The sequence below is a fragment of the Amblyomma maculatum genome, chromosome 6, assembly GCF_055883805.1.
Source record: "Amblyomma maculatum isolate TAMU_Amacu chromosome 6, ASM5588380v1, whole genome shotgun sequence".
NCBI classification, from domain to species: Eukaryota; Metazoa; Arthropoda; class Arachnida; order Ixodida; family Ixodidae; genus Amblyomma; species Amblyomma maculatum.
In genome coordinates, this window is record NC_139349.1 from 16,334,990 (window position 1) to 16,360,728 (window position 25,739).

The 25,739-nt window shown below is 45.7% G+C and overlaps 1 protein-coding gene and 1 pseudogene across 2 annotated transcripts in view; one reads left to right on the top strand and one right to left on the bottom strand.

Moving 5' to 3' along the window:
* Nucleotides 1-230: 230 nt before the first annotated feature.
* LOC146185159 (uncharacterized) overlaps nt 231-25,739 on the bottom strand; it is a 61,145-nt gene continuing 35,636 nt past the window's right edge. The window contains exons 8-10 of one of the 2 annotated variants that reach the window (XM_084606138.1): nt 8,669-9,337; nt 5,683-5,785; nt 231-535 (exon numbers count right to left, since the gene is read on the bottom strand). In XM_084606138.1, the coding sequence (XP_084462264.1) occupies nt 5,705-5,785; nt 8,669-9,337 (750 nt within the window). In that variant the 3' untranslated portion in view covers nt 231-535; nt 5,683-5,704. The remainder of the gene's footprint in view (nt 536-5,682; nt 5,786-8,668; nt 9,338-25,739) is intronic. The other variant, XM_084606139.1, reaches the window with a different exon arrangement.
* Nucleotides 14,793-15,704, top strand: LOC146185160 (uncharacterized; annotated as a pseudogene).

Consider the following 25,739-nt stretch of genomic DNA (forward strand, 5'->3'; position numbering starts at 1 on the left):
CTGACATCAGATTTTCTGAAGACCAGGGCCTTTAATGCTGCCACATTAATATTCATATTTTCATCTTCAACTTTTTAACACTTCTCAGCTATCCCATCTATGAGTGTCATCTATTATTACAGCAGGCGAAAACTCTCAAGGAAGCAGAAAAAGAAGGAAGCTGGTGAACTTCAGCTTGAAGTAACACTGTGGCATGCAAATATATGAGAAACAACTAGTTGTGCCCAATATATTGTGAAAATTATTTTTATTTCATTTTATAAGTTACAGGGTGTTTTACCCCAAACAAATGACTGTGGTCGGGTCCCACATAGTTGCAGCAGGACATACTAGGTGTAGCCTACTAGCATTCAGTGAATGCGAAGACCTTTGTTCACTTATTTTTACAAATTTACAGAATGTCTCACCTCAGTCAAAAACAAATACAAGACAGTAGAGTCCCATACAAACAGTAACAAACACCCTTGCTGCAGGCCTGGAGGGCAGCCCTCTAGCATTCCATGACAGCATGTAGACTTCACTGAAGGGATTCACTCTGCAAACAAGTAGATAAACATTTCCCATTGCTTTTAATGCATCAGAGGCATCAGAGTAGTGAACAGTTGGGAAACGAGATCACTGCCCAAATAAAAATTGAACCTATGTCGATTTAGGAATATTTTAGAAATGGCAGTGCTGACGAGTGTTTCCACTATTCCTCCCTTATTCACGAAGACAAGTCATTGTAGTTATCTCAGCAGCATGACCAATGATCGCAATCAGACTCCTGATATGAGATCACTGGCCTGGGAGCCATGGCAACAAATCTGGTTCTTTGCATAAGACTAATCTGATATGCTTAAGTGTTAAGGCCCATAAAAGCATCACAAAATAGCACAGCTCTGTAAGTTGTACCAAAATGTGTGCCACTAGTAACATCTTATTTGCTGTTTATAGCTGTGTACTGCAGCCTGATCTTGCCTGATGTACTGACCATATTTATTTATTGTCATTGTGACTGCGCATTTCATGTTGCTCCACCAAGCACTGTCTGCTTGAACAAGATTGTACAAACAACCCACTTCTGTATGAGCCGGAAAATCATGCTGACAGGATTGTCATATAATAAATAAAAGCTGTATCACACACCACGTCCACACAATGCGTGCGTGCTTCAAAATCTTTACAGCGGCAGTTCTCTGATGCACATTATTTCCTTTACCCGAACTGCCGCTTGCTCATGTTTGAAAGTAGGCACACATTACCAGCTGGTGCATAGGATTTAAACTGGCTCACAGCCAGAGCTGACAACAAATACTTGCAATTTAAACATTTAATTTCACAACCGGATAAGGGTGAACAAAAAAAAAAAAAATCTGCCCATGAGCACGGCTATTCCACACCTCTTGCCCATGTCTTGTAATGGCTGTACCAGACAACAGCTCCCCACCGGCAGCAATACTCGACTGCGGTGCTAACAGTGCTGCAATAAAGTCTTCTGAGCCTCGTCCATAAAAACTGCAAAACTAGTCTAGTGTTAGTAACGGTATCACTAGTGGTGTGTGAATATCTGATCGTTTCATCACACAGAGAAGTAGAAAGCAATACTTAATAATCTCGAATGCTTAAAAATACTAATAAATTTGTGATTGCAGGAAATGCAGGAACATAAATACAGGCCATTAAACAGGACAACAAATGAATCAGTCATCAAATACAGTTGCCAACTGGGTACTCGGACACTACAGGGAGAACTCGCTTATCCATTAATTTGGGTTCACATAGGAAGATCAAATCCCTGCCTCAAACTTTCATGCTGCTCGAATTAGCCTATTGCATGCACGCTCTGACGCTCCAGTTCAATCACACCACTAGTCTAATGTCGGCGTGCACAGCACACACAGACAACTCAGCAGCGGTTGCACCCACGAGTCATCTTCAACATCTGCATTGTTCAACAAGTCGTTAACAAGCACCTATGATGGAGTGAAGCTAAGATGACAAATATGTTACAGGAGGAACTGCATTATGGCCTCTGCACAAATGGCCCAAAAACGAAAGCACATAGTTGGTAAAGTATAATTACCAACTTGGCCCTAGCAAGTGTTCAGCAGGCACTGATACATGCATTGTTACGGATAAAATTCAATTAAGGGCCACAAGCAGCTCAGCGAGAAAGTTGCAACGATGGAGTATTTTCTGGTGTTCTTTTCTGCTGGTATGCGGTCTTCATTTTAAGAACACCACCACTTTCTTGGACTTCTCGCAATCGCAGCATTTAGGTACGCCTGCCACAGAATGTGCTGCAACCTTTTCGCATGTTTGAACAAGAGTATTCGGATCAGCAGAATACTACTTTAAGGAGCAGACACATCAAATTTGAGTTATGTGCTTTTCTTTTTATGATGCATGACACTTTGGCCAACAAGAACCACACTGTGCCAATAAACTTATGCTGCTTTGCTTTTAACTGGGGAAACAAACAATGGCTGTGACTCAGCAGCTGATTTGAGGTCGCGTGAGCTATACAAAATCTACCCTCAGTTGCTACTTCAATTTTAATTAACACCAAGTCTTAAGCAAGCCCACCCAATAGTTCTAATTAAAATATAAACAAGCAGCGAGTGTACAATACATTTTACGTGACTCAAGTGGCCTCAAATTGTCTGCTATACCACAGCAGTCATCCAGTTGTTGAAACTGAAACTGTACAAGAAAAACATTCAATTGTAGCTAATTCAGCCGCTGCAGGCAAACTTCACATCGTGAGTAACATTTAGTATCGACTTGCACTCGTTGCCAAAAAAGACATATGCCCAGCTGTGATTTATGGTAGTTGGCACTTGCCAACCTTACCAATATACAGATAATACGACTCAGCCGCTTGGTCCCAAACAATAGCAATATGTTTCAATAATAATGAGTGCAACACCAACGAGATTCGCTGAGTTTGTTAGAACAACAGATAGAATATCAAAGGTGGGTTTGAGCAGCTTTCAATAGAATAAGCCAGGTGATAACAATCACAGATACTGGCAACCACTTTTTGCTAGTGACGCCGCTATAATAACAGTGGCTGGCTTTCCAAAAATAGTACCCAGTTGAAAAGCAAGAATAACTCATACAAGAAATGGCAAATATATATAAAAAAAGAAGTATGATGCCTGGAGTACCTTCCAGTAATTGCAACCCTCCGTACAGCACTAGGCCCTATAGTGTAGTAAAGTCAGGCCCATTTATAATGGCAGCAATTATAATAAACACTCGCTCACTACACCCTACGGCAGAGTTAACAACAAAATACATATCACAGCAATGGTACTGAGACTCGCATACAACAAACTGTGGACATACAACTCTGATATAGCATACGAGGAGGCATCATGAACTGCCCTCAAATAATTAAGCTCCTATAAGTTCAGTTAGCCAACCAGTACAGCCATGTGTGCTGGCTGATCAAAGCGTCTGAAATGGAAACAGCAAGCGAGCATTGAAATCAAGGCTGCTGCTCATGCTCAGCAACCAACCAGCAGCAGAGATTTCGGTAGGCCAGTTATCAGTCGTGGTAAGTCCGGCTGGTCATGTGGCAATGCATCGCCTGCCCAATCAGCTTTCCTCCGCCTTCCGCCATAGTGCCATCGCATTCAGGCAGTGCGCAGACAGTACAGTTGATAACAGTGGCTTGACTATTCCTGCAAGGGCATCTGCTATGCTCGCCTGTCGCACAGTGAGCCCAGGAACAGCAAATGATGGTGTTGAACATCCATGTCTTAATATGCACATGCATTTGTGGAAAGGCCTCAATTTTTTTACTCACTTGTTCCATGTTGCTTTATTTTTAGGCAACAATTAGACAAAACACCTATATTTCTATATACAGTACAGCCTAGTTGACACACTCTCGGTTCACACATTTTCCCGTTTCACAGGCTCAAAATGGCAGCCTGTTAAGCACCTCCCATAGAGTTACCCTATTTTTCGCCCGGTTAATAGGTTCCCGGATAACACATTTTTCCAGTTACTATGTTCCAAATTTTGACAAAGTGTGGTCGTATAACAGATTTTAAGATCAACCAGACATGTGCTAATGAGCACTCGTGACATGAAATACTGATCAGCGGCTATCATCTGCCACAATTGCTTTCCTGCAGGGCCAGGGCACAAAGGGGCGAAGCATCAAAGAAAGCCAATATACAAGGCGCCCGATCCTGTGAAAACATGAATATGAACAGAAACAAGGTGGCTTCTTTGCAGTGCCTTAGGGGCATAGGAGTGAAACATTTGTTAACTTTTCGCTTGCATATGAGCAGGCCGGGTCTTGGGGACGCACACGAGCAAAAACACCACAACTGTAAGTCATTGCGATGGCTTCCCTACATGTCACTGGTGTAAGAAGGCGAAGCATCTGGAAACGCCCAAAGAAGCGATCCCGGCTTACCATTACCTTCTAAGAACCAGATTTGTTACCAGATGTTTCGCTGTAGACAACGCCAATACGGACTGAATTCTGCGAAAGCTAGAATATGAGCAGTGCATACCTCATGTTTATAAATGCTAATCTACGCTTTCATGCAGCGGGTCTCAATTTTAAGTGCCTCTGTACCTTAATCAGCAGTTATGTTTCAAAACTAGTATGTTTTCCCGGATAAAACATTTTCTCCCTGGATTTCTAAAAAAATGCGTCAACAAGGTTTTACAGCACTTCCTCTAAGCCAAAGGGCTTTGTATTTAAGAGATTCGACTGCAAGTCATCTGCACTGTACAATGTTTTAGTCTAAAGCACTGGTAACCACAGCTTTTAAAATAGGTCAGGAATGAATTCAAATCTATTTTTGCAATAGTTGGTCAGCTCTATAAAAATTGCTCAAGTTCCCTTATTTTAAAGGAATGGCTCTTTTGGACCTTTCAAAATTATGTCCAGCAAAAGCACTCAATTCAAAAGTTTTAACCCCAAGGCTTTCTAAATATGGTCAGCAATAGCACAAGTGCTTCTAGGAAATCAGCAAACAAAACATTCAAAGATGCGCACTGCTATAAAAGCTACAAAAGAATCAAGGCAGTAAAAGAAATCAATCAATGAAAAAACCGAAAAATAAAGGGCGTCAAGACTGGAAATAACCCCCAAGTAATGGCAATACTACTGCTTTCTCGAAACAACCCCAATTGCGTCCAATATGCAAGGGGCTTATGTTTGCGTCCTTTTCACCTCGTCCTTTTAACTCCTGCACTGCAATCTCTAGTATGCAAAACCAACTATAGCCAGTCACTGTTTTAAGCAAATTCATGTCCAGTGTTCCCATCAAAAAGAAAGGAAAAAGAAATAATTAAACCGCTAAAATCAAAGAGGGGTTGGAACAGCCAGGGCAGCAATAGTGGCGGTACCCTAGCACAAGCAAGCAGTAATTACAATGCCGAAATTCACAAGTGGCTCAAGTCGATCACATGCAACTCGTAAAATACATCTTTTCGCGTTGGACCCATGGTAGCTACTCTCACCACCACCGTGAGCAAAATAGAAGATTGTGTGCAAGAAAAGCCGCAAATGCAAACCGCTCTATGCAACAACTAGTGAAACGAGCAGCATCGGCAAGGGGTCAAGATGCAGGGCTCAGAAAAAAAAGAAACCGAAGGCAGGGCATGGGAAAGGGCGAAACATTGCAAGCTGGGCGTACGGAATGCATCGAGCGAGCCAGGAGAACTCACCAGTGCATGCACAACGCAGCTGCTAAGAGGAGCCAGTCGGCTTGTCTCTTTTCCACCTCCTCTTTGCACGAGCCCCACCTCGCAAGGGCAGGGGGGCCCGTCGCTGAAAACATCCAGGGTCTACCTTTCACACAGGAACCAAGCATCCAAAGATGCACCCATCTCTCTTAATTCTTGCTGGCCCCTCAAAAGCACGAAACATAAGCTCACTTCTCGAATCTGCCGCCTCGTAGATTCTCACAAAGTCAGGTTCAAACCACACCAAACGATCTGTCAGTTAACAGCTGTTATGAGCTGGATCGCTGAGGGTTGTGTTGCCAAACCCAGTTAGAATAATAGGTGCATTTTCATGATGAAATATGTGGCCTTGTAAATTCTTACAAAGCCAGGTGCAAACTGCGCCAAACTATGTGTCACAGTTAACATCTGTTATGGGCTGGATCGATTAGGGTTGCGTTGGCAAAACCCAGTTAGGGCACCGGGTGCATTTTAAGAACAGAAAACTACACTCAAGACAGCTTAAAAATCAGATAGCCAAAATTATCCTGAAGCCCTCCAGTACCACGAGCCTCATAGCCACTCCATCAGCTTTGGCCCACTTAGCTCCGTTAACTACTACTATTATTGGTGAGCTCTATCTACCATAATTCCATGACAGGGCAGTGCCAAGCACCACCCATTTCAATTTTTGTTTCAACAGCCGGGCTATGGGCGTGACATCAGTCAAGTCTAGGTCATGTGAGGGACGAAGTAACAACAATATAACAAGTCCTATAAGGCTTTAGTTCACTACCACCCTAACAACAGATGGACGAGAGATTAAAGTGAAATCTCATCAATACAATTCCGTTTAACATGTTTTTCTGCATTTTTTTTTTCATCCGTGGCAGATGCCCTATAGAGGCAATGCATTTTTGTACTGCTAATATGATCGTATTTACTGGATTCGGATAGCATGATCGAGAAATTATACAAAAAAAATTTCCAAGGGAGCAATTACGCTTGCTTAGGTGTGACAACGCGAAAGGATTGCAAGTTCTGTCACGCGTGTATTCGCCCAACACTACGCTAGCAGACCTCTCGGTGGCACATGGCCAGATAGCGTATGTGCATGGGGTATTTACCTAGCTTAGATGAAGGAATGGTGAAGATGGAACTTGATGAAGATGACTATATTTACTGCGCAGCAAAAGTGTGCGTTGCAACTCTATGCAAGGCATGATTGGCTGTGGTTATATCATGGAGCTCTCATGCCTGGTCCAGGGAAGCTGATCTGTTCGTTCTGGCACTGGTTTGAAACCCAGTCGCAACAATGTTTTTTTTTTTCTATTGAAGTTCATGAAGACGTGCTCCGTTGACAAATCCATAATCCCTGTCTGTCCACCCCCTCATGAGACAAGAAATGCTTTCGCATTAAAACTCCCGCGATTCCAAATTCCCCCCCCCCCCCCCCACCTCCATGAGACAGTGAAAGAGTCAGGAGTGGAGGGGGGATAGTAGCAGCGGTAACTGTAATGCAGCCAATGTTTCAGTACTGTTCGTTCACATAATTAACCTGCCCTCCCATTTTTGTATAGTTGAGAATCTGCTCTCTTGTTTTCTATTTTCATAGCGGGTCCCTCAGTTTCACGCCCTCATCATCACAGTCCACAGCACTGACCTTGGCAGCTTTACCAAGATCATGGGCGCTGATAACATCTCCCCATGGTTACTTTCCACAAGATCTCCTGGGAGGGAGTGACCCTCTTGGTGAAGTTGGCAGAGCACCAAGTTTCAGACACTCTTCGTTGCTCTGTTACGGGTGAGGATATAAGTGACAATACTACTGCAACTCGTTTCTACGAGTTTCAAAAAAGTTTGCCACCAAGAAACGAAAAGTTAAGCGCAAAATAACAGGTCATTCAAAGTGCGGTTAATAGAAGCAAGTTCTGTGCCAAGTGTTCAATTCGAGACCTTTTTGGGGGCTGTTTTGGATAATATGATTTTCGGATAATACGCTTAAATTTTCAATTCCCATGCGAATCGTATCAACAAGTTTCCAATGTATATTCCTGTTTTTGTCATCCCTCACATGACCTTGACTGGAAGCCTAGTGGGATTTCCAGAGAGAAACCCAGCTGAGAACCCCTACCTTATGTGATGCTCCTTAGAAGGGGTCGTTAAGGAGAAAAATGAAAAGTGAAATGCGAAAGCATTACTATTCTCATTAAGCAAAATACCATCTGTCCGCCAATCCATCTTTAGCACTTCATTCAAGCTCACTTCCATGGCTAATGGCTTAATGTGCCTACTGCCCCGATGTGCGCTTTGATGTACGCGTGCTCTGGCACTTATGCTCAGGACAATTTTTTCCTCAGATTATTTTAAAGCCAGAAGCAAAATTTCATTACACTACAAGTACAGCAATACCTACTTCAGCAGAAAATACACACTATTCTACAGATACAACATTACAAAGGCTGGAGTGCTTCATTACACTGAAGTTTGTTACTATGAGGTTGAACTATATTATAAGCAGCAGCCTATTTACGTCAACAACAAATCCCTTCTGCTATCTTACTGCCGAGTAACAAGCACATCACGAGTGCAGAATATAAACTCTCTATTCAAGCCTATCTGCTCTCTGCTATGGAATGCATAATTTTTTTTTTCTTCTTAAATGCCCAAAATAACAAGCGCGAAGGAAACTGCAAATTTTAAATATAGCACGCAGGAACACTGCAAAGCTATGCATGGATCACAAGGAACTGCATGGATCACAAGGAACAGCATGGTGGAGAATGCCAAACTATTTTCGACCGCCCCGGGTTCTTTGACGTAAACCAACATCACACAGCAAGTAGGTGCATCTGAACATCTTGATCCCATCGAAATGAGGCTCAGAAAGACTAATCCTCCGTTATTTCACTATGAAGAACCAGCACACTAAGAAGTGCTGAATCCTTATTATCTTGCATGGACAGCCAATCTAGCACAGCTAACTTACTTGTTCTTTAGGATGCTGTTGATGCTGCGGCTCTTTTTTCTCCTGCTGTGGCTGCTGCTGCAGCTGATGCTCCTGCAGCTGCTGCTGCGGCTGCTGCTGCTGCAGTTGCTGCTGCGGCTGCTGCTGCGGCTGCTGCTGCGGCTGCTGCTGCGGCTGCTGCTGCGGCTGCTGCTGCGGCTGCTGCTGTGGTTGCTGCTGTGGCTGCTGCTGCTGCCGCTGCTGCTGCCGGGGCTGCTGTTGCGACTGCTGCTGCGGCAGCTGCTGGGGCTGATGAAATGGTTGAGGCAATGGCTTGTGCGGCGGCTGAAGCAATGGTTCCTGCTGATACTGCTGATGTTGCTGATTCTGATACGATTGCTGATGTGGATTCAGGTGCTGATGCTGATTCTGCTGATGCTGTGGCTGATGCTTATTCTGCTGCTGATTCTGGTGATGATTCTGGTGATGATTCTGGTGATGATTCTGGTGGTGATGATTCTGCTGGTGATGATTCTGCTGGTGACTTTGATGCTGATTACGCTGATGCTGTGACTGATGCTGATTCTGTTGCTGGCGTTGCTGATGCTGCTTTCTGCCAGTACTGGGTGCAGAATGCTGCTGTAGTTGGCCAGACTTTTGGTGTGGGCGACGTCCCGCATCACCAGAACCTTGCCCAGAACCACCACGAACCTGCACGTAAAAATGAAAGAAGGACGACATGGTCAGAAACTGCGAATGCAGCAGAAACAGTGCCCTGCTTACAAAGGACTACCTGAGCTGCACCTCTACTTGACCTTCTTCCATTGTGCTTACTGTTGTGCTTGCCAGCCAGCTACACAGATAATGCATGGTACCCCTCTTACCACAAAGGTTACAATGCAGCTTGCTCACATTTAGCCACAAGCTTTTTTAAAAAGATATCGAACAAATCTAAGTTGCTGAAGCCCAATCATAAGGGACAGTGCTCCGGAAATCAAGGCACTTTTGCCACATAGCAATGTCAACTCTTTGTAAGTTGCCTTCATTTCCTAAAAATCATGTCTCGCATGAGCCACCCCTCCCTCACCCCAGGCTGTCAGCAGAGCTCGTGGTGTATATTTTGGCGCTCACTTGAAGCTGCTAGTAGCCACTGCTTGGTTTTCAATATAAACAAGACAATGGGACACTAAACGCCATAGTAGGTGCATCGGTTCCTAATGAATCTTCCCTTCTCTGTACCTTCTTGAACTATACACACACACACCTTATGTAGAACCTCATGAATTTATTGTACAGTGAAGTAAGTTGCAATGCCACCTGGTTACCAATAGTATGAGGAACCATTACATACATACATGTGATACTTTTCACAAAGGGAACTACCGTAGGAGATGGCAGTGACCCAATTGAGAGCCAGGCGTGACTATATCAAATTCTTTTCTGCAGCCGGTCTGCTGCGACTCTGTCATGAGGGAAACGTCCATTAACAACGTTTTCCATCAGGCTTAGGGTTCTCAAAGCCACACCGTCACTTACAACTCGTTTATTGAAAATAAAAGGGGGAGAAGGGGCAAACTTATTACAAGTAATCAATTACTTACAGCACACTGCATGTAGCTCCATCAGCAGATCAAGCCAGTCAAACATATGCTGATACCCTTTGCTTACACAAGGTACTGAAACTTTGGAAAAACTGGAACAAATGCTAACTAGGATGGCTTTATTAGAGAAGCAACTCAATGTCCAAGAAGTTAAGCAGGAACATATGTTGAGGACACTGGAAGAACAGGAAAAACGATTAACACTTGTGGGGATTGTGTTCCCAGAGCGACGCAAAATCTGCAGCTGCTGCTGCTGTTTTGCTAGCTAGAGACCTCCTGTGGAGTCACTGCGAGAAGGAGAGAACGGCAGCCGCACTGCTAACCCCTTCCAAAAGCAGCTCTTCCAAGAATTGTCATAACATCCATTCCGTTCTTCCCGTGTCGGTCTCACTTCCTGGTTGGGCCACCTTCTGGTGATGTAATAAGCTTGACGCGAGGCTGCGCGCGGGCAGCAAACGGAAGACCGCCAGTGACTCAGGCAGCAGCACGTGCATACATTTTCCCCTCTGGGTTCCTCGGCTTTGGCTGGGAGGCCTCTGGTTATGAACTCTCGCACCTTGTTTGCTTGCTCGCAGCCAGGCCCGAAAGGAGTCCGGCACTCACCAGTGCAGCACTGACACTTCTGAGTTGGGACAGCCAGGTTTGGCTCAGGCTGGCGGCGGAGCGCGTCAAGCCATTGATATGCAACCTGCGTCGTCAAGATGTGCTCCGCGCATCCCTCATTCTCCCTCGTCATGTGTCGCGTGCACTTTGACCTTTTGATTAGCCTTGCGGCCTACGAGCACTCTTAGCTCCGCTGCGAATGCATGAGTAGCTTTTGCCCTGTGCGCGCAGCGCTGTGGCGCGGCTTTTGGGTGCTGCAGATTGGCTACGGTGCAGTGCAGTGTTTGTAATGAGGCTTTCCGTCTAATAAATCTGTGCTCTTGTTTCCTTCGAAGCGGAAGCACAGGTGCACTCTGCCTGCTCTGATCCGAACCAGCGGTATGTGGGTGAGGTGACCGCATACCATCTAATGACACCAATTTGAAAAGTAGTCCCAGGTAATTGGCACCCAAAGTGGGGCAGTGGCTGCCTATGCAGTTGTGCATTCAATCGCAAGTTTGAGGGCCAGTTCAGTCAGCTTGTAGCGCGCATATCAGATGCCTTTCTATCCTCCTTTCTGGGAAGGTAGGGCCGGTCATTAGTTCTGCGGTCTCGTGGCTTTGCGCTGGTGGCGGTGACACCAGGAATCTTTATTCGGAACTAAATCTGGATGTATGTGGATTGCCGCCTCTTGCATGAAAGCTATCGCGCTGATGCCGAAGGGGCTATGCTCATGAGTAGCCCCACGCCGTGCCGAAGAGCAGCAAAGCGGAGGTTTGGCTTGGCATGATTTCGATCTGCACATGTTGTGAAAAGCTAGGTTTAATTTCAGCCTGAAGAGTCTTTCATGCCCCAGCGCAGTGACCCCTTTCGCATAGGTTTTGCCCTGTGAGCGAGGTGCCGTGGCCCCACTTCCGAGTTCTGCAGCTGGGCTGGGAGGTGTGGGGATCAGTGCAGTGTTTGTAATGCGGCTTTCCATGTAATAAACTCTTGTGCTTATAACATGTGCTCTTGCTTCTTTCGGAGAAGAAGCGCAGGCGTGCAGTGCATGTCAGCTGTGTCCTCGGCTTGCTCTGGCCAGAACAAACGGTATGTGGGTGAGGTGGCACCACACCATCTAACAACACCAATTTGAAAAGTAGTCCCACACACGATAGAGAAAAGTGCTAAATTTCTGGCGTCCCTATGAAGACCTAACAAAAAGGTTACTGCCTCAAGAAAAAACAGTTTCCAAGCTCACCAAATCTGCCTCTGCAGACAGCTTGGCATTGCCCCATCGACAATCACTATCATATTGAAAGACTGACACATGATTTTCAAACTTCAAAAAAACACCGAAGATTAGATCGTATGGGACTGTGATGTTTAATTGTGCGTGAACAAAGTCTGCACTTTCATCACTCGGTGCAGTGACGTACCCAATGAGATGTTGTGCAAAGTGGAACATATAGTTTTTAATCAGTCATTCGTGCGTGCTGCCCACGTCAGAAAAAAATAACTGATTTTTTCAAATAAAGCAGCTTTAAAGTTAGTGTTAGATTCGCAATTGAGATTTTCCTTGTTTGCAAATATGTACCTAGGTTAGACCAGTGGCTTATAACCACAAGTTTTTCATTACAACGATACTTCAAAATAATGAATGGTTTTTGGAAGTCGCGCGTGTATCACTATATTGAGATCTGACTGTACTATTGTGCAGCAGCCTCAATAACATCTTCCTTGACAGCAAATAATGTACAGTCAGGTCTATTCTAACGAATGGCAAGCATGTCAGACAGCATTTGGTTCTCGTATCCTGAAATTGTCAACTGATTGCATACACAACGTGCTCAAAATTAATCTTTGGAGATTTTTTTTTCTTTTTAAATTCAAAGAGCCGCACACAAAAGTTGTTCGTGTAAATGAGCAATGAAGCCAGGCAGACACAAATTGCAAAAAGAACTGCCATGTTGAATTCGGAAACTCACTAAAATTCACTGACTTCTTATTCACTCCAGTTGAAATACATGCTTATCCTGAAAACTTGTAGGCAGGGGCATTCAGAGAATACTTCATTCTGCACAACTTTAATAATATGCCTGCGTCCTGAGATTTGCACGTCTAAACTTCCAGTATAAAACAGTCTAATTATGCATACAAGACAGTTGTATCCAGCATAAAACTCCTCCTTGGCGTAACACCACTGTTGCATATAGCCCTTCGCTAGTCAAGGAAATGGAGGAGGCACTGATAATCTTTCACTCTTCGCCAGTGAATTTGTCTTTGGCCCGGGAAAGCAAAGAATCTCTACGCAGACGGAGCGGAGCGAGGGCTGTTTCTCTAAATGATTGCTTTTAGAATGGGTGATAAGACGAGGTGCCACATATGAGCATACGGTTACCACACTGCTGTCCATGAATGAAAAACTGGCCATCTAATCCATGCTATGCCTAGTGTATTCCACTGCAAGAATGCATGTGTGCTGGCCCATTTTCTGCTGGCATAAGCAAAGTACAGATTGTGAGGAAAGTTAGTTATAATATAATAATAAGACAATAGGCAGGAACATTTGTGGAAGGTTTCGCCGATGACAACGCCATTATGCGAGTTCATAGTGCCTTAGCGGCACAGGTGGCAATTTTGGCAAGGGAAAGTGGTCATTCAAGCCTAAGCACCGGATTAGCTGAGTATACAAACACATTTTGGACAAGTTGCAACACCTGGTGCCATTACCGCGATTCAAGCAAAAATGTGCATGGTGGCTGCGCCAGATGGCACCATTTGTCCAATAAGTTGCTGAAAATGGCGCAGCAGTGGCAATCCATTGTGCCCTTACAATGTCGTAATTGGAGGCCATAAAGTACTTTTTCACCTTACATTATTTTGAAGTAAGAAAACAACAGCACACAAACATTTCTAAAACTCCTTTGATATTAACTCTTCCCTGTTGGTAAGTCCATCTGCCTTGGTGGGTGGAACCGTGATGGACAACAGAAGCTGGAAATTTTGTTCTTAGACAAAGTTGCCTGCACAGCCTGTAACATTGTTAGGCAAAGTGCCATACTAAAAAACTGTGTCACACCAGGGTGCCAAGTGCAGTGGTGTCGCATGCTTAATTAGACTGACTGGACTTACGTGCGTACCTCAAGGCACGAGTGGACTAAATACACAAAATAGGATAGCCTTCGAATGTCCCTACCTTCAAGTTTTAATCTGAACATGCATGCTAACTGCAGGGAATAAAAAGTTAATTACCGAGTTTGCAATGATAATTTTTCTGACAGCTTGGGTTCGCCAAGTCACAAGATCCCTTTAGGCATACACCTTTTTCGTACTTTTTTCGAAAATTCAGAAAGCCAAATTTTAAACATCTTGTTAAAGATGTCTAAGATACTGAGAAAATGCATGCCCCAAATGCTATCACAAGAGGTTTCCTGAGAGTAGAGAGGAGATCTTTATCCCTATGGCACCACAAATTCAGTTCAGTACTGTTTAAGGCCTATTCACACGAGGTGATCGCCAAACGTGAGAAGACCTCATGTTCTTAAAAGACGTAGTAGCTCCTTCTTAGGCATCTCCTAGACCCCAGTATCACTAAATCAGCCGAACGTAGGCCGAGGATCACATATCCACATGTCACTGCCAACTGGTCTGCAGTCCGATGTCGTCAAGCAGACTCTGTGGACAAGAAAAGCAGACGATGCACTCTATGGTGTCACCCTGAGACGCACTGTGCGCGCCTGTCCTTTCCCTTTCCCTAACCCAGCTCTCACGGAAGTCATGCGACCGTTCTGGCTGTGTATATATATATAATTTGATGGCTAATCATTAAAGAGGGTCATTCTTGGTCAGGATACCACGAGCGTCTGTCTGCTTATGTGACATAGTGTCAGGAGTGGGGTCAAAGCCGGCCCCGATATAGCCCGCTGCAACCCCGTCAACTGGCGAATGTCCAGCAATGGCATCAAAGCGTTCCGGAGGCAAGCGACAAGCAATGCTTCGGAATGGCGGGAATCAAGCCTCCGAGGCCTTTCGACTTCCATAACGCCGCGAACTGGCCTGCCTAACTGGATGGATGAATTTGATGCCTACAGTTTCGCGTCCGGACTACACGAGAAGCCAGATGAAGTTCAAGTAAGGAATCTTCTCTATACAATGGGCAGAAAAGCGTGGGAGATTCTTCGATCGTTAAGCGTCACAGACGAAGAAATGAAGGACCTCAGCTTCATAAAGTTGAAGCTTCACAGCTACTTTGTCCACACCAAGAATACAGTCTACGAGAGTGCTCACTTTAATCAACGCAGCCAGCAGCTGGGCAAAACGGTAGACGAGTTGAAACCGAGCTTAACAGGCTAGCAGACAGATGAGAGTTTAAGGACCTGAAGGAACGCCTAATTAGAGACCGGTTCGTAGTCGGTCTACGGGACCGTGCATTATCAAGAGAACAGCAGATGCATCCGAATCTCACGCTGAACACTGCTTTGGCAAAAGCGCGTACGAGCGAAACGGTGAAGAAACAGCAAGCTGAGCTAAAAGGGGACGGCAGTGTGATCCCAGACGCTTGAGTCGCCGCGGTAAAGTCTAAAAAATACACGTGTAGAAACAAGTTTACACGCAGACGGAAAACTGCTAACCGCCAAAACAGCTGTAGTTTCTGCGCCGGACCATCTCAACCGAGAAGCAGTTGCCCAGCGCAACAAGAAAGGTGTAGGTTCTGTCGAAAGTTAGGCCACTTTGAAAAAGCACGCCGAAAAAAGAAGCAAACAGACGGGAATCTCGACGGCGTTTCCGAACCTAATAAATTTCTCGGCACAGTTGAGCAGTCACAGAAAAGCGCTTCTGCGCACTTCGTCAAGGTGCTGATAAATGACTCAAAAGGCTTCTTAAGGCGCAGGAACCCTGCATTGCCCTGCTGAACTATAGAAATTCACCGGGCCCAACCGGCTACAGTCCAGCTCAACTGTTCAGGAGTCGTTGCTTACGATCAAGAGTACCATGCATGCCAGCTGCACTAAAACTTCGAGTAGTAAGCACCTCTTTGAAAAGGCAAGATGAAAAATACAGGCATAAACAAAAGCTGTATTTTGACAGACACTATGCTGCTAAACCTCTTCCCAGGTTGTCCACAGGGAACCATGTGTGGCTGCGAGACAGATGTGCCGGAGGCACAGTCCTTCCTCCTGCCTCAACACCCAGGTCTTACTGGATCCAGAGTCAAGGGGGAGCCCTACGACAAAACAGACGTCATCTGTTCCTCCTCCCAAAGGGAGAAGAAACCGGGCCCTCACCGGAAGACCAGTGTGAACAAGCCAGTCAGCCTACAGAAACAACTGGCAAGGGTATGAAACAAACTGTTTCGAATTCGCCTGGCGAGACCATCGTGGAAAAGCAGTTGTCCAACAACGAAGAGAATGTACCCGAAGAGACACCTTCAAGCCCAGTGCAAATAACACGATACGGGCGCGTCATAAGACCGCCGAAAAGATTCGGCTTTGATGAGTAAATTGAAAAGTACTTTTTCCTTCCTTGTGGGCACACACAGTGCTTGTAAACAGGGGAAGATGTGGCGTCATCCAGAGACGCACTGTGTGCGCCTGTCCTTTCCCTTTCCTTCACCCAGCTCTCACGAAAGCCATAAGACCGTTCTGGCTGTATATGTATATATTTGATGGCTAATCATTAAAGAGGGTCATTCTTGGTCAGGATACCACGAGCGTCTATCTGCTTATTTGACACAATTCCCGAACCGAAGTTGCTAGACCACTTTAAAGTGGCTTGCAATGCCGGGAAGTAGGAAGAGGAAGAAGACTAGCTTTTGTCTGTGCACACCACAGGCCTACTGACCCTTCATGCCCATATTCCTCCATTCACCCCTCCACACCCCTATCCCGAACAACCAACCAATTACAGGGCAGAGTGCAAAGGCCTGTCACCTTCTATTGTCCAACTGTGCGAGCCCAAAGCTGCACGCCTCAGATGGGGGAGTCTATTTTCAGCAACCCAAACATTGAGAACAGTGGGCTCGTTGCCACACAGCGCACATAGCTTTGCGGCCCGCCGCTAAACCCCGCTGGAGAAGATGCATTTGATATTTCTCACCTGACCAGTCTGCGGGCTGACAGGGTGCCTCACGTAGTAGTAACGTGTGAACATGTAATGTGCGGGCCGCAGACCAACGACCTCTCATATAAATTGGCCTTTAGTGAGATTCACATAAAGGTAGTAGACTATTTTCTTTTTGAATAATCCAACAAAATAAAATGAGGCAATAGGGCCATCCCATCTAGTGATCAATGATTTCAAAGTACCACAGCTCACATTATAAATAAGAGAAGCAGGCCTATAGAGGTTACAAAAGACAAACAATTTGCTAATTAACTGTATGCAACTTGTTTGTTAGCCAGAGACCAAGTCACGACTTCTGGCCGAGCATTTTTCCATTGCTAGGCCTGCACCATATACAGCAGAACTTCAACGTTCCCAGTTCATAAGATTTTCCATTTCATATGCTCAAAATCACAGGCTGTAAAATATTCACCACAGAGTTATATTTTTCTCCCAGTAAATGTGTTTAAGAATAACAGGATTTCCCCGTTATTATTTTCAAAATTTCGACAAACTGTGGTCGTATATATTACATCTGGCAATCAGCCGGACGTGTGCTAGCGTGCGAGGGAGCCAAACCTGAATGCTCGTAACATGAAAAACTGAACAGTAGCACTCACCCACCATGGCTGCTTTCCCGTAGCGTGTGAAGCATCAAAGAAAGCCAATTCACCACCATCATCATCATCATCAGCCTGACTATACCCACTGCAGGATGAAGGCCTCTCCCATTTTCCTCCCATTACCCCGGTCCTGCACTAGCTGCATCCACTTGACCTCTGCGAATTGCTTAATCTCATCCACCCACCTAATTTTCCGCTGCCCCCTGCTACGCTTAACTTCCCTTGGAATCCAATTGGTTACCCTTAGAGACCATCAGATATCCTCTCTTCGAACTACATGTCCTGCCCATGCCCATTTCTTCTTCTCCTGCCCTACATACAACATATGAGGCCCCTACTTACATGGAAACACTAGTTTATGAGCAGAAACGCAGTGGCATCTTTGCGATGCTTTGGGGGCATAGGGGCAGGATGTTGAGCCGGAATTTTTTCGGGTTCAGGTTCGGCTTCAGCTCTAGAGACACATTCCATTCCGGTTTGAACCGGATCGACCCTGCCCAAACCGGTTGAATGGGTTCAAGCAGACTCTAGAAAAAAAAGCTTAACGATAACAGGGACAGTTTCAGGGATGTGTTTTGTAAGCGGACTCATCCACACAAGTGGCATTGAAATCAAGACTGCATTTTTACAATTTTCTTGTTTTGCTTTGTGTTTTTTTTTTTTACTTCCTGTACTACCTCAAGCTAGCCTCTTCCTGTCGCCTCACCGGCTTTTCTTGTTTAGTTTCTCCCACTGCAGTTCACTATTGCACAATTACTGTCATTCCTATACCTGTTTTTCTCCTCAAGGCCTAGTCGCAGGTTCCTTCGGTCCGCTTGACCTCGTCCCTCTCACTGCTTTTCAAGATCTCCCTTATTACCCCCAACCCGTAGACTAGGTTACTCATTAGTAATGCTTTCTCTCAACAGCGCACTTCTAGCTTACAGTGCCCCCTTTCTATACTGTCCAAGGTATTCGCATCAGTGATGGTGCATAAAGCGATGAAACGCATTCTCTTTTTCGTACTTTGCAGGCCGAAACGATAGCACGCCAAACAAATTGTGAATTACAGTAAAACCTCGATAATTCGAACTTTGCTCATTCGAAATTCCAGATAATTCGAAGGTATTCTGAGGGCTGTATTTTCCAATGTAAATCTGACCAGATAATTCAAACCGGCGGGCTGCACTACCCCTGTTAATAATATTATTAATAACAATAACTGGCTCACAGGAAGGGAAAGGCGCAGTATCTGTCGCACTTGTTTCTGTGGACACCAGAACCGCTCCGTAAGGGAAGGGAGGAAGGTGGGAGTGAAAGTACATAGAGAGAAAGAGGAGCCGTAGTGGAGGGCTACGGAGTAATTTCGACCACTTGTGGATCTTTAACGTGCGCTGACATCGCACAGCACACGAACGCCTCTTCGTTTCGCCTCCATAGAAACGCAGCCGCCGAGGTCGGGATCGAACCCGGGTACTCCGGCACATTAGTCGGGCGTCTTACCACTGCGCCACCCCGGCGGGGCAACTACCCCAGTTAATTAAAAAATTTGGGGTGCTATGCGGCAATGCCCGATCCATGTTTCGCCCCAAACCCGGCGAAGCGACGGCTCTACAGAGCCACAAGGTAAAGCCACATTGCAATGGCAATGATTTATAAGTGACGCGCTCATGCTAAAGCACTCTAGGCACAAAAATCAGTCCTCAGCGTGGCTCGTGAATCGCCAAAATGTTCACCTGCAGAGGAGAAGACATGCTTCACTGTAACGTGGCGGGCATACTTGTTTTGTCACGTGATCTCGCCCCCACACCATCCCACGACGTGTATCACCCTCTCTTCGCATTGCATCAGCAGCAGCACGTGTTCCATCCCACGACCGCTCCTCCCCTGTGCCTCCAACGCTGCGCGCTATGCAGGTCTTGCCTGCGCCATTTCTTTGTGTTATGCACAGCGGTTAGGGATCTGTTATTGCGTCGCCATTCTTTTGGGCTGTGCAGAAGTGCTAGCTGCTAGGTGACCGCACTAGTGAACAAAATGCCCAAGTACAAGACTAACGCTGCAGCAGAAGTTCTGCTTGGTCCAAGAAGCAGGCAAGAACGCTTGTTCCAAGACCGAATTGGCTAAAAGACACGGTGTGCTCCTGAGTCTGCAACTTGGGCATAAAGGCTGCTTAGCGAATACGATGTAGACGACATTTAAAACCTTGACGAGGCTGCACTTTTTTACAAGATGCTGCCAACAAAAACATTCGCAGTGAAGGACACCGCATTCAAGGATAGAAAACAGGCCAAGGACAAGATTACTGTGCTGTTCGGAGCAAACGTGTGGTAAACACAAGATGCCACTATTAGTTGTCAGGAAGACTGGGAAGCCTCGCTACTTCAAGAAAGATTTATTGGCCCCACCTGCACAAGCGCTTGCTTTTTTGCTACGACAATGGCAAGGAATGCTCCATCGACCTCCTCAGAGCCATATGCCTCATGGTATACGCTCGAAAACAAGTGGAGCCCATATTGATGAAGCGATGTTTTGAACACGCTGTTTTTTTTTTCAGTGAAAGCATTATTGATGCCGATGCAGACTACCGATGTATGCTCGATGAAGAAGGAGCAGGGCATTGCGACCGCATCAATGCACTCAGTACAGAAAATGGTGAGTCCAATGCAGTCGGCTTTGCCGTGTATCTGAAATTTGAGAGTTTGAGAGTGAGGTTGCTGCTGTTGTAACATAAGCAATGACAGCGATGACAGTGACAAGCCTCGCCGAGCACATGCTCTCAGTTAAGTTATCGGATCGCTGAACATTATCCGCAGTTTTGCTGCATGCCACAGTGGAAGTTCTGAAACGTTTCACTTAGTTGACCAACTCAAGAACATGACCTTCAGAGCCGCAAACTACCGGACGTGGCGAACCAGCATCTCTGATTACTTTAAGTAATTCAAGATATGCAGAATAAAGGTAGCGCAATCCTGCAATGCATTCCTTTGCCCGAGTTGTGTTTCTTGCTGTGTTCGGTTAATTAAAAACCTGCCTAATTCGAAGATTTCTCACAGCCCCGATAGCTTCGAATTAACGAGGTTTTACTGTAATACCCCTACCAAATATTCCACTCAGTTCCTTGCTCACCCCACACTTCACATTTTAATACTGACGCTTCACTCACGGCATAGTTTAACTTGCCAAGAAAAATGAAACAAACACACATCACTAGGGACAAAAGGGGGAATCTACTTATGGAATCATCTTTGTGCTAAGTTCATATACAACTCAAGAACAGACCTGTAAATTGCTGCCCAAGACAGCCTTCCCACCATTAGCGTCGGCTTATCATTCTGAAGTGCCAGCCAGCCAGCCAAGCTGCATCTGCTGGCGTCGCATCACATACGGCCGCTATGCATGTGCCAAGCGAGTCATTGCGACGTGATCGAACGGTAGGAAAATAAAATAATTTGCGCGACATTTTTTCAACAGATTTATTATTTCGTTTTTGAGTTGTACAGTAGAATCTCAATGATACGATTACGGCTGATACGAATTTTAAGAATGCTTTAACGGACTACATTGTATAGAAATGCTTTAACGGACTACATTGTATAGAATACTTTAAGATTCGGGGTGATACGAAGAGTTTCTGAACCCGCCGCGGTTGATACGAACGTACAAACCAGTCGCGCATGCGAGCGGGCTGGCGCGGCTGGCCTCGAGAGGGTAACATAACCAACGCGGCCGCCGCTAACTTTTCTCCACCCACCGCCGCGAATGATACGAACGGACGTTGTACAAACGCACAAAGCCACCGAGCAGCTCAGCGCAAGAGCTCACAGGGGGAGAGGGTACCCACAGCGGCCGCTGCCTCTCCTCTCCAACCCCCCTCACCCCGCTAGCCACCCTACCCCCCCCCCTCCCTTTCGTAGCAAACCGACGAGCACTAGACAAGAACGGCCAAGGCGAGGCACGTGCCCAGTCGTGTACGTCACTCATTCGCTGGCAGCTCATTGGTCTATCGAAAAGGTGTCTCGCCGGCTGTTCCCAGGAGGCCTGCGACGCTGGCTGCCGCTGCAGTAGTTCTCCGTTCGCCGCTTCTTTCTGTCGTTCGCTGTGACGTGAACTATCCAAACGTTAGAAAGACGCAAGCGTTCGTTGCTGCCGAAATGTCGCGGAAGCGTAAAGCCCTTTCTTTGAAGGAAAAGCTTGAAGTGCTGAAGAGGGTTGACGAAAACCCTAAGAAGAAGCGTGTCAACTTAGCAAAAGAGCTAGGGTTGGCACCGTCGACGCTCTGCACCATTGTTGGGCACTGGGCAGCGAGATGTCATCTTGAAGAATGTGCAGCACTTCGGTGCAAACGTGAAGCAGGCTAAAACAGCGACCCATGTCAAGCTGGAAGAGGTTCTGCTGACTTGGTTCCGCGAAGTGACAGCGGCCGGCGTCAACGTGGATGGCAAGGTGCTATGTGAAAAAGCCGACACTGTCGTGCTTTCGCTTGGAATCGAAAATTTCCAAGAGTCTGGAGGATGGCTGCACCAGTTTAAGGAGCGGCACGAACTTGTCTACTGGGTCATCTCAGGTGAAGGCAAGGAAGTGGGCCAGTCAGCTGTAGATGAGTGGCTGAATAAGCTGCCGGCGCTGATTTCGGAGTACGCGCCATGCGACATATTTAATGCCGATGAGGCGGACCTCTTTTTCAACCTTCCACCACAAAGAAGTTTGTGCGTAAAAGGCCAGGTATGCCAGAGCAGCCAGAAAAGCAAGGAGAGAGTAACAGTACTCTTTTGCTGCAACTCGGATGGATCTCAAACTCCAGCTTACCGTCATCAGTAAGTCGAAGAAACCGAGGTGTTTCCGATCGGCGGAGCGTTTGCCTGTCTTTTACAATGGTAACCGAAAGGCGTGGATGACTGGAGATTTTTTCCGCGAGTTCTTGACAAGCCTCGATCGGAAAATGGCGTCAAGAAACCGGAAAATTTTGCTTTTCGTGGACCAGTGCTCTGCCCACCCAAAGGAAATTACATTCAATAACGTGAAAGTCAGGTTCCTGCCGGCGAACACTACCAGCCATCTTCAGCCACTGGACGCTGGGATAATTAGAAATGTAAAACATCATTTCAAAGGACTTCTAGTGAGGCATCTGCTGGCGAAAATTAACCGTAAAGAAGCAAACTTGCGGATCAGTCTCTTAGATGCTTTGCACTTTCTAGCCATGTCGTGGGTTAGTGTAACTTCAGACACAATCTTAAACTGTTTTAGAAAGTGCGGATTTGCCATCGGACTTGATGCGGCTTTGGCAGGAGATTGTCAAGAGCCAGATGAAGACTTCACGATTGATGGCTGGGACAATCTGGAAACTGAAGCTTCGGCTCGAGACTTCGCTACCGCGGACAACAACGTCGTGACCTGTGGGCTGAGGTCTATTGAAGACTTGGTCAATGAAGCGAATAATTGCGAAAATGAGCCTGACAGCGATGGTGACGCTGACGACGAGTGTGATCAGCCGCCATCAACGGCAGATACTCTTCACGCTTTGGACGTTCTGCGCCGCACCGTAAGTGCCGGCAGCGTGAGCAACGAAACCGCGGCACGGTTTTATGCCTTTCAGGCAGGGCTTGTCCGCGACATCAACAGCAAAAAAATGCAGACAAGCAATACGGACTTTTTCAGCCGCAAGTAGTTCGTCATAATGTTTGCTTCATTTTCAATTCATTCCCATGTAGAAGTTGACTTGTTTTGGATCATACGAATTCGGGATGATATGAATATTTTGTGTGCTCCCTTGGAATTCGTTTCATCGAGATTCTACTATACATGATTATATATTAATTATTCTGAAATGTAATTCAACTTACGAATTATATGCTATTATTTCACTGTCTAGGAAGCTAGGCAAAAATGAGGAAACTTTCTCCATGGCGGCGCACTCTGCAGTGCAGCAGCCACCCGTGTTCAAGACGAAATGTTAGCCCAACATCAGAGGTTGACGCTATGCATGTGGCAATATATTTTTCTTTGTTTTAGTCATCTTTTTCCAAGGGACGATTTTTCAACATGGTTGCAATGCTTGCGTTGTAGAGTGGCGCTTTGGAATTAAGTGGCAAGAGCGTTTTACAAGCAGCAGTAAAAGAAAAAATAATGAATGCCAGCAAAAGTGGGTTCGAAAATTTGGGTGTGGTCCGATTTTCGGTTCAGTTGCCTGCATTCAATAACTACAACTATGTGCTTACATAAGAGCAGGCCATGTCTGGGGAATACAGCTTGAACAAAAACACAGCCACTGTAAGCCATTGCAATGGCTTTTCCATAGGTCATTGATGCAAGGAAGTGAAGCATCTGGAAGCAACCAAAGAAGCAATCCTGACTTGTTTGTCATTGCCATCTACAAATCAGATTTGTTATTAAAACTCTTCTACGCTTAGGACAACGCAAATGCAGACTTAATTCGGTGAGAATTAGAATAGGAGCTGTTCATACTTCATATCAAGAAATGCTAATCTATACTTTTATGCATATGCAGTGACAGTGTAGGTTATAAACCTCCTTTGTACCTCCTTTAACAGTTAAAATTTTTCAAAACCCAGGTATTAGAACCTCGTTTATATGTTCGCGGTTCATACGATTTCCCGTTTCGCGGGCAGTAAAACATCTCCCATAGAGTTACACTATTTTTCTCCTGGTAAATACATTCCTAGATAACACGATTACCTGGTTACTATGCTTGAAATTTGATAAACTGTGTTCACACAATACGTTTTGCGATCAACCGAACATACGATAACGAGCGCTCGCCACGTGAAAAATTGATTAGTGATACACGCACCTAGGTATGACGGGGCAAAGCATCAAAAAAAGCCAACGAGCCAATATACGAGGCGCCCGTTCCCACGGTTATAGAACTTCATGAGGATAAATGCGATGGCTAATGGCTTCTTTTGTAGTACTTTAGCGGCACAGGGATGAACCATTTGATAACTACACCTAATGAAAGCTCGTTAATTCGAAATGGCACCATGACCAGTGTGGCGGTCGGCGGCACTGGAGGGTAGGGGTTGGGGGTCGTGGCGACGGCTTTCTGCTCTTCTCTTCCTTGCAACCTCTGAAGCTTGCAACTAAATGCTTGTTAATTCGGAAATACAGACAAGTATTTCTGTCCGTGCAACACCCATGAAAGTCTAAGACACTGGGCGGGAGCTCGGCGGTCCCTAAAGTAAATTCTTCACTGTGCATAAGACAATTAACCCAAGTACACTAATGCAACGCAGCTGAGTCATACAAACACGTATGTGCGGCATTTTAGATTCCCTTATCCCTTAACTAAATTCTGTTCCAGATCGGTGTCTTGTTTTGTTGCCATATGTCGGGAACCAAGAAGTAGTGCTGCCTCCTCTTGACTGAGAAGTCAAAATGTCCCTGTTGTTTCAGTCACAAAGGAATATGGTGACAGTGGCTGAAACAATAAGGACATTTTGACTTCCCAGTCAAGAGGAGGCACTCCTTCTTGGTTCCTGACATACTGCAACAAAACAAAACACTAATGTGGAACAGAATTTAGTTAAGGGAATCTATCTAAACTGCCGCACATAAGAGTTGTTAAGAATTTTTGGTTACGAAAGACCTTGATTACAAGAGACATCTTTTTGGGGTCCCTTGAGTGACTCTTGGAACGAGGTTTTCCTCTATGATAAAGTGAAAACGAGACCTGCACAACCGGACGAGCGCTGACACCAACAACGTTACTAGATGGCACTCTGCTAAGTTTCCATCTTGGCGGACTGCCAAGAAATGCAGGGTAGAATGCGACGATGACGGCGCGAAATGGAGGGACGCGTTAACGAACATTCTTTCTTTCTTTTTTTTTCAAATTCTCAGTGGCAAAAGTGGGGGGTAAGTTCATTATGCGAGGAGGTCGTAGCGCGAGTAAATATGGTAAATTTACAGCAATGCCAATTCTTGTCAGCTTTTCTGAGGCCATTCGATGATGCGAACTTTTTTTCCCGGTCCCGTGAAGTTCAAATTAATAAGCTTTTACTGTATTCGCTTGCATATGAGGGGGCCAGGTCTGGGGTAAGCAGCATGAGCAAAAGCGCGGTGACTGTTAAGCCACCGTGATGGCTTCTCCACATGTCACTGATGTAAGGGAGCGAAGCATCCTGGAACAAGGAAGCAATCCCGGCTCATCATTCCTTCTGCGAACCGTATCATCTGTTGCTGAACCTTTTCCCTTAGGACAACACAAGTGCGGAATGAATTCTGCGA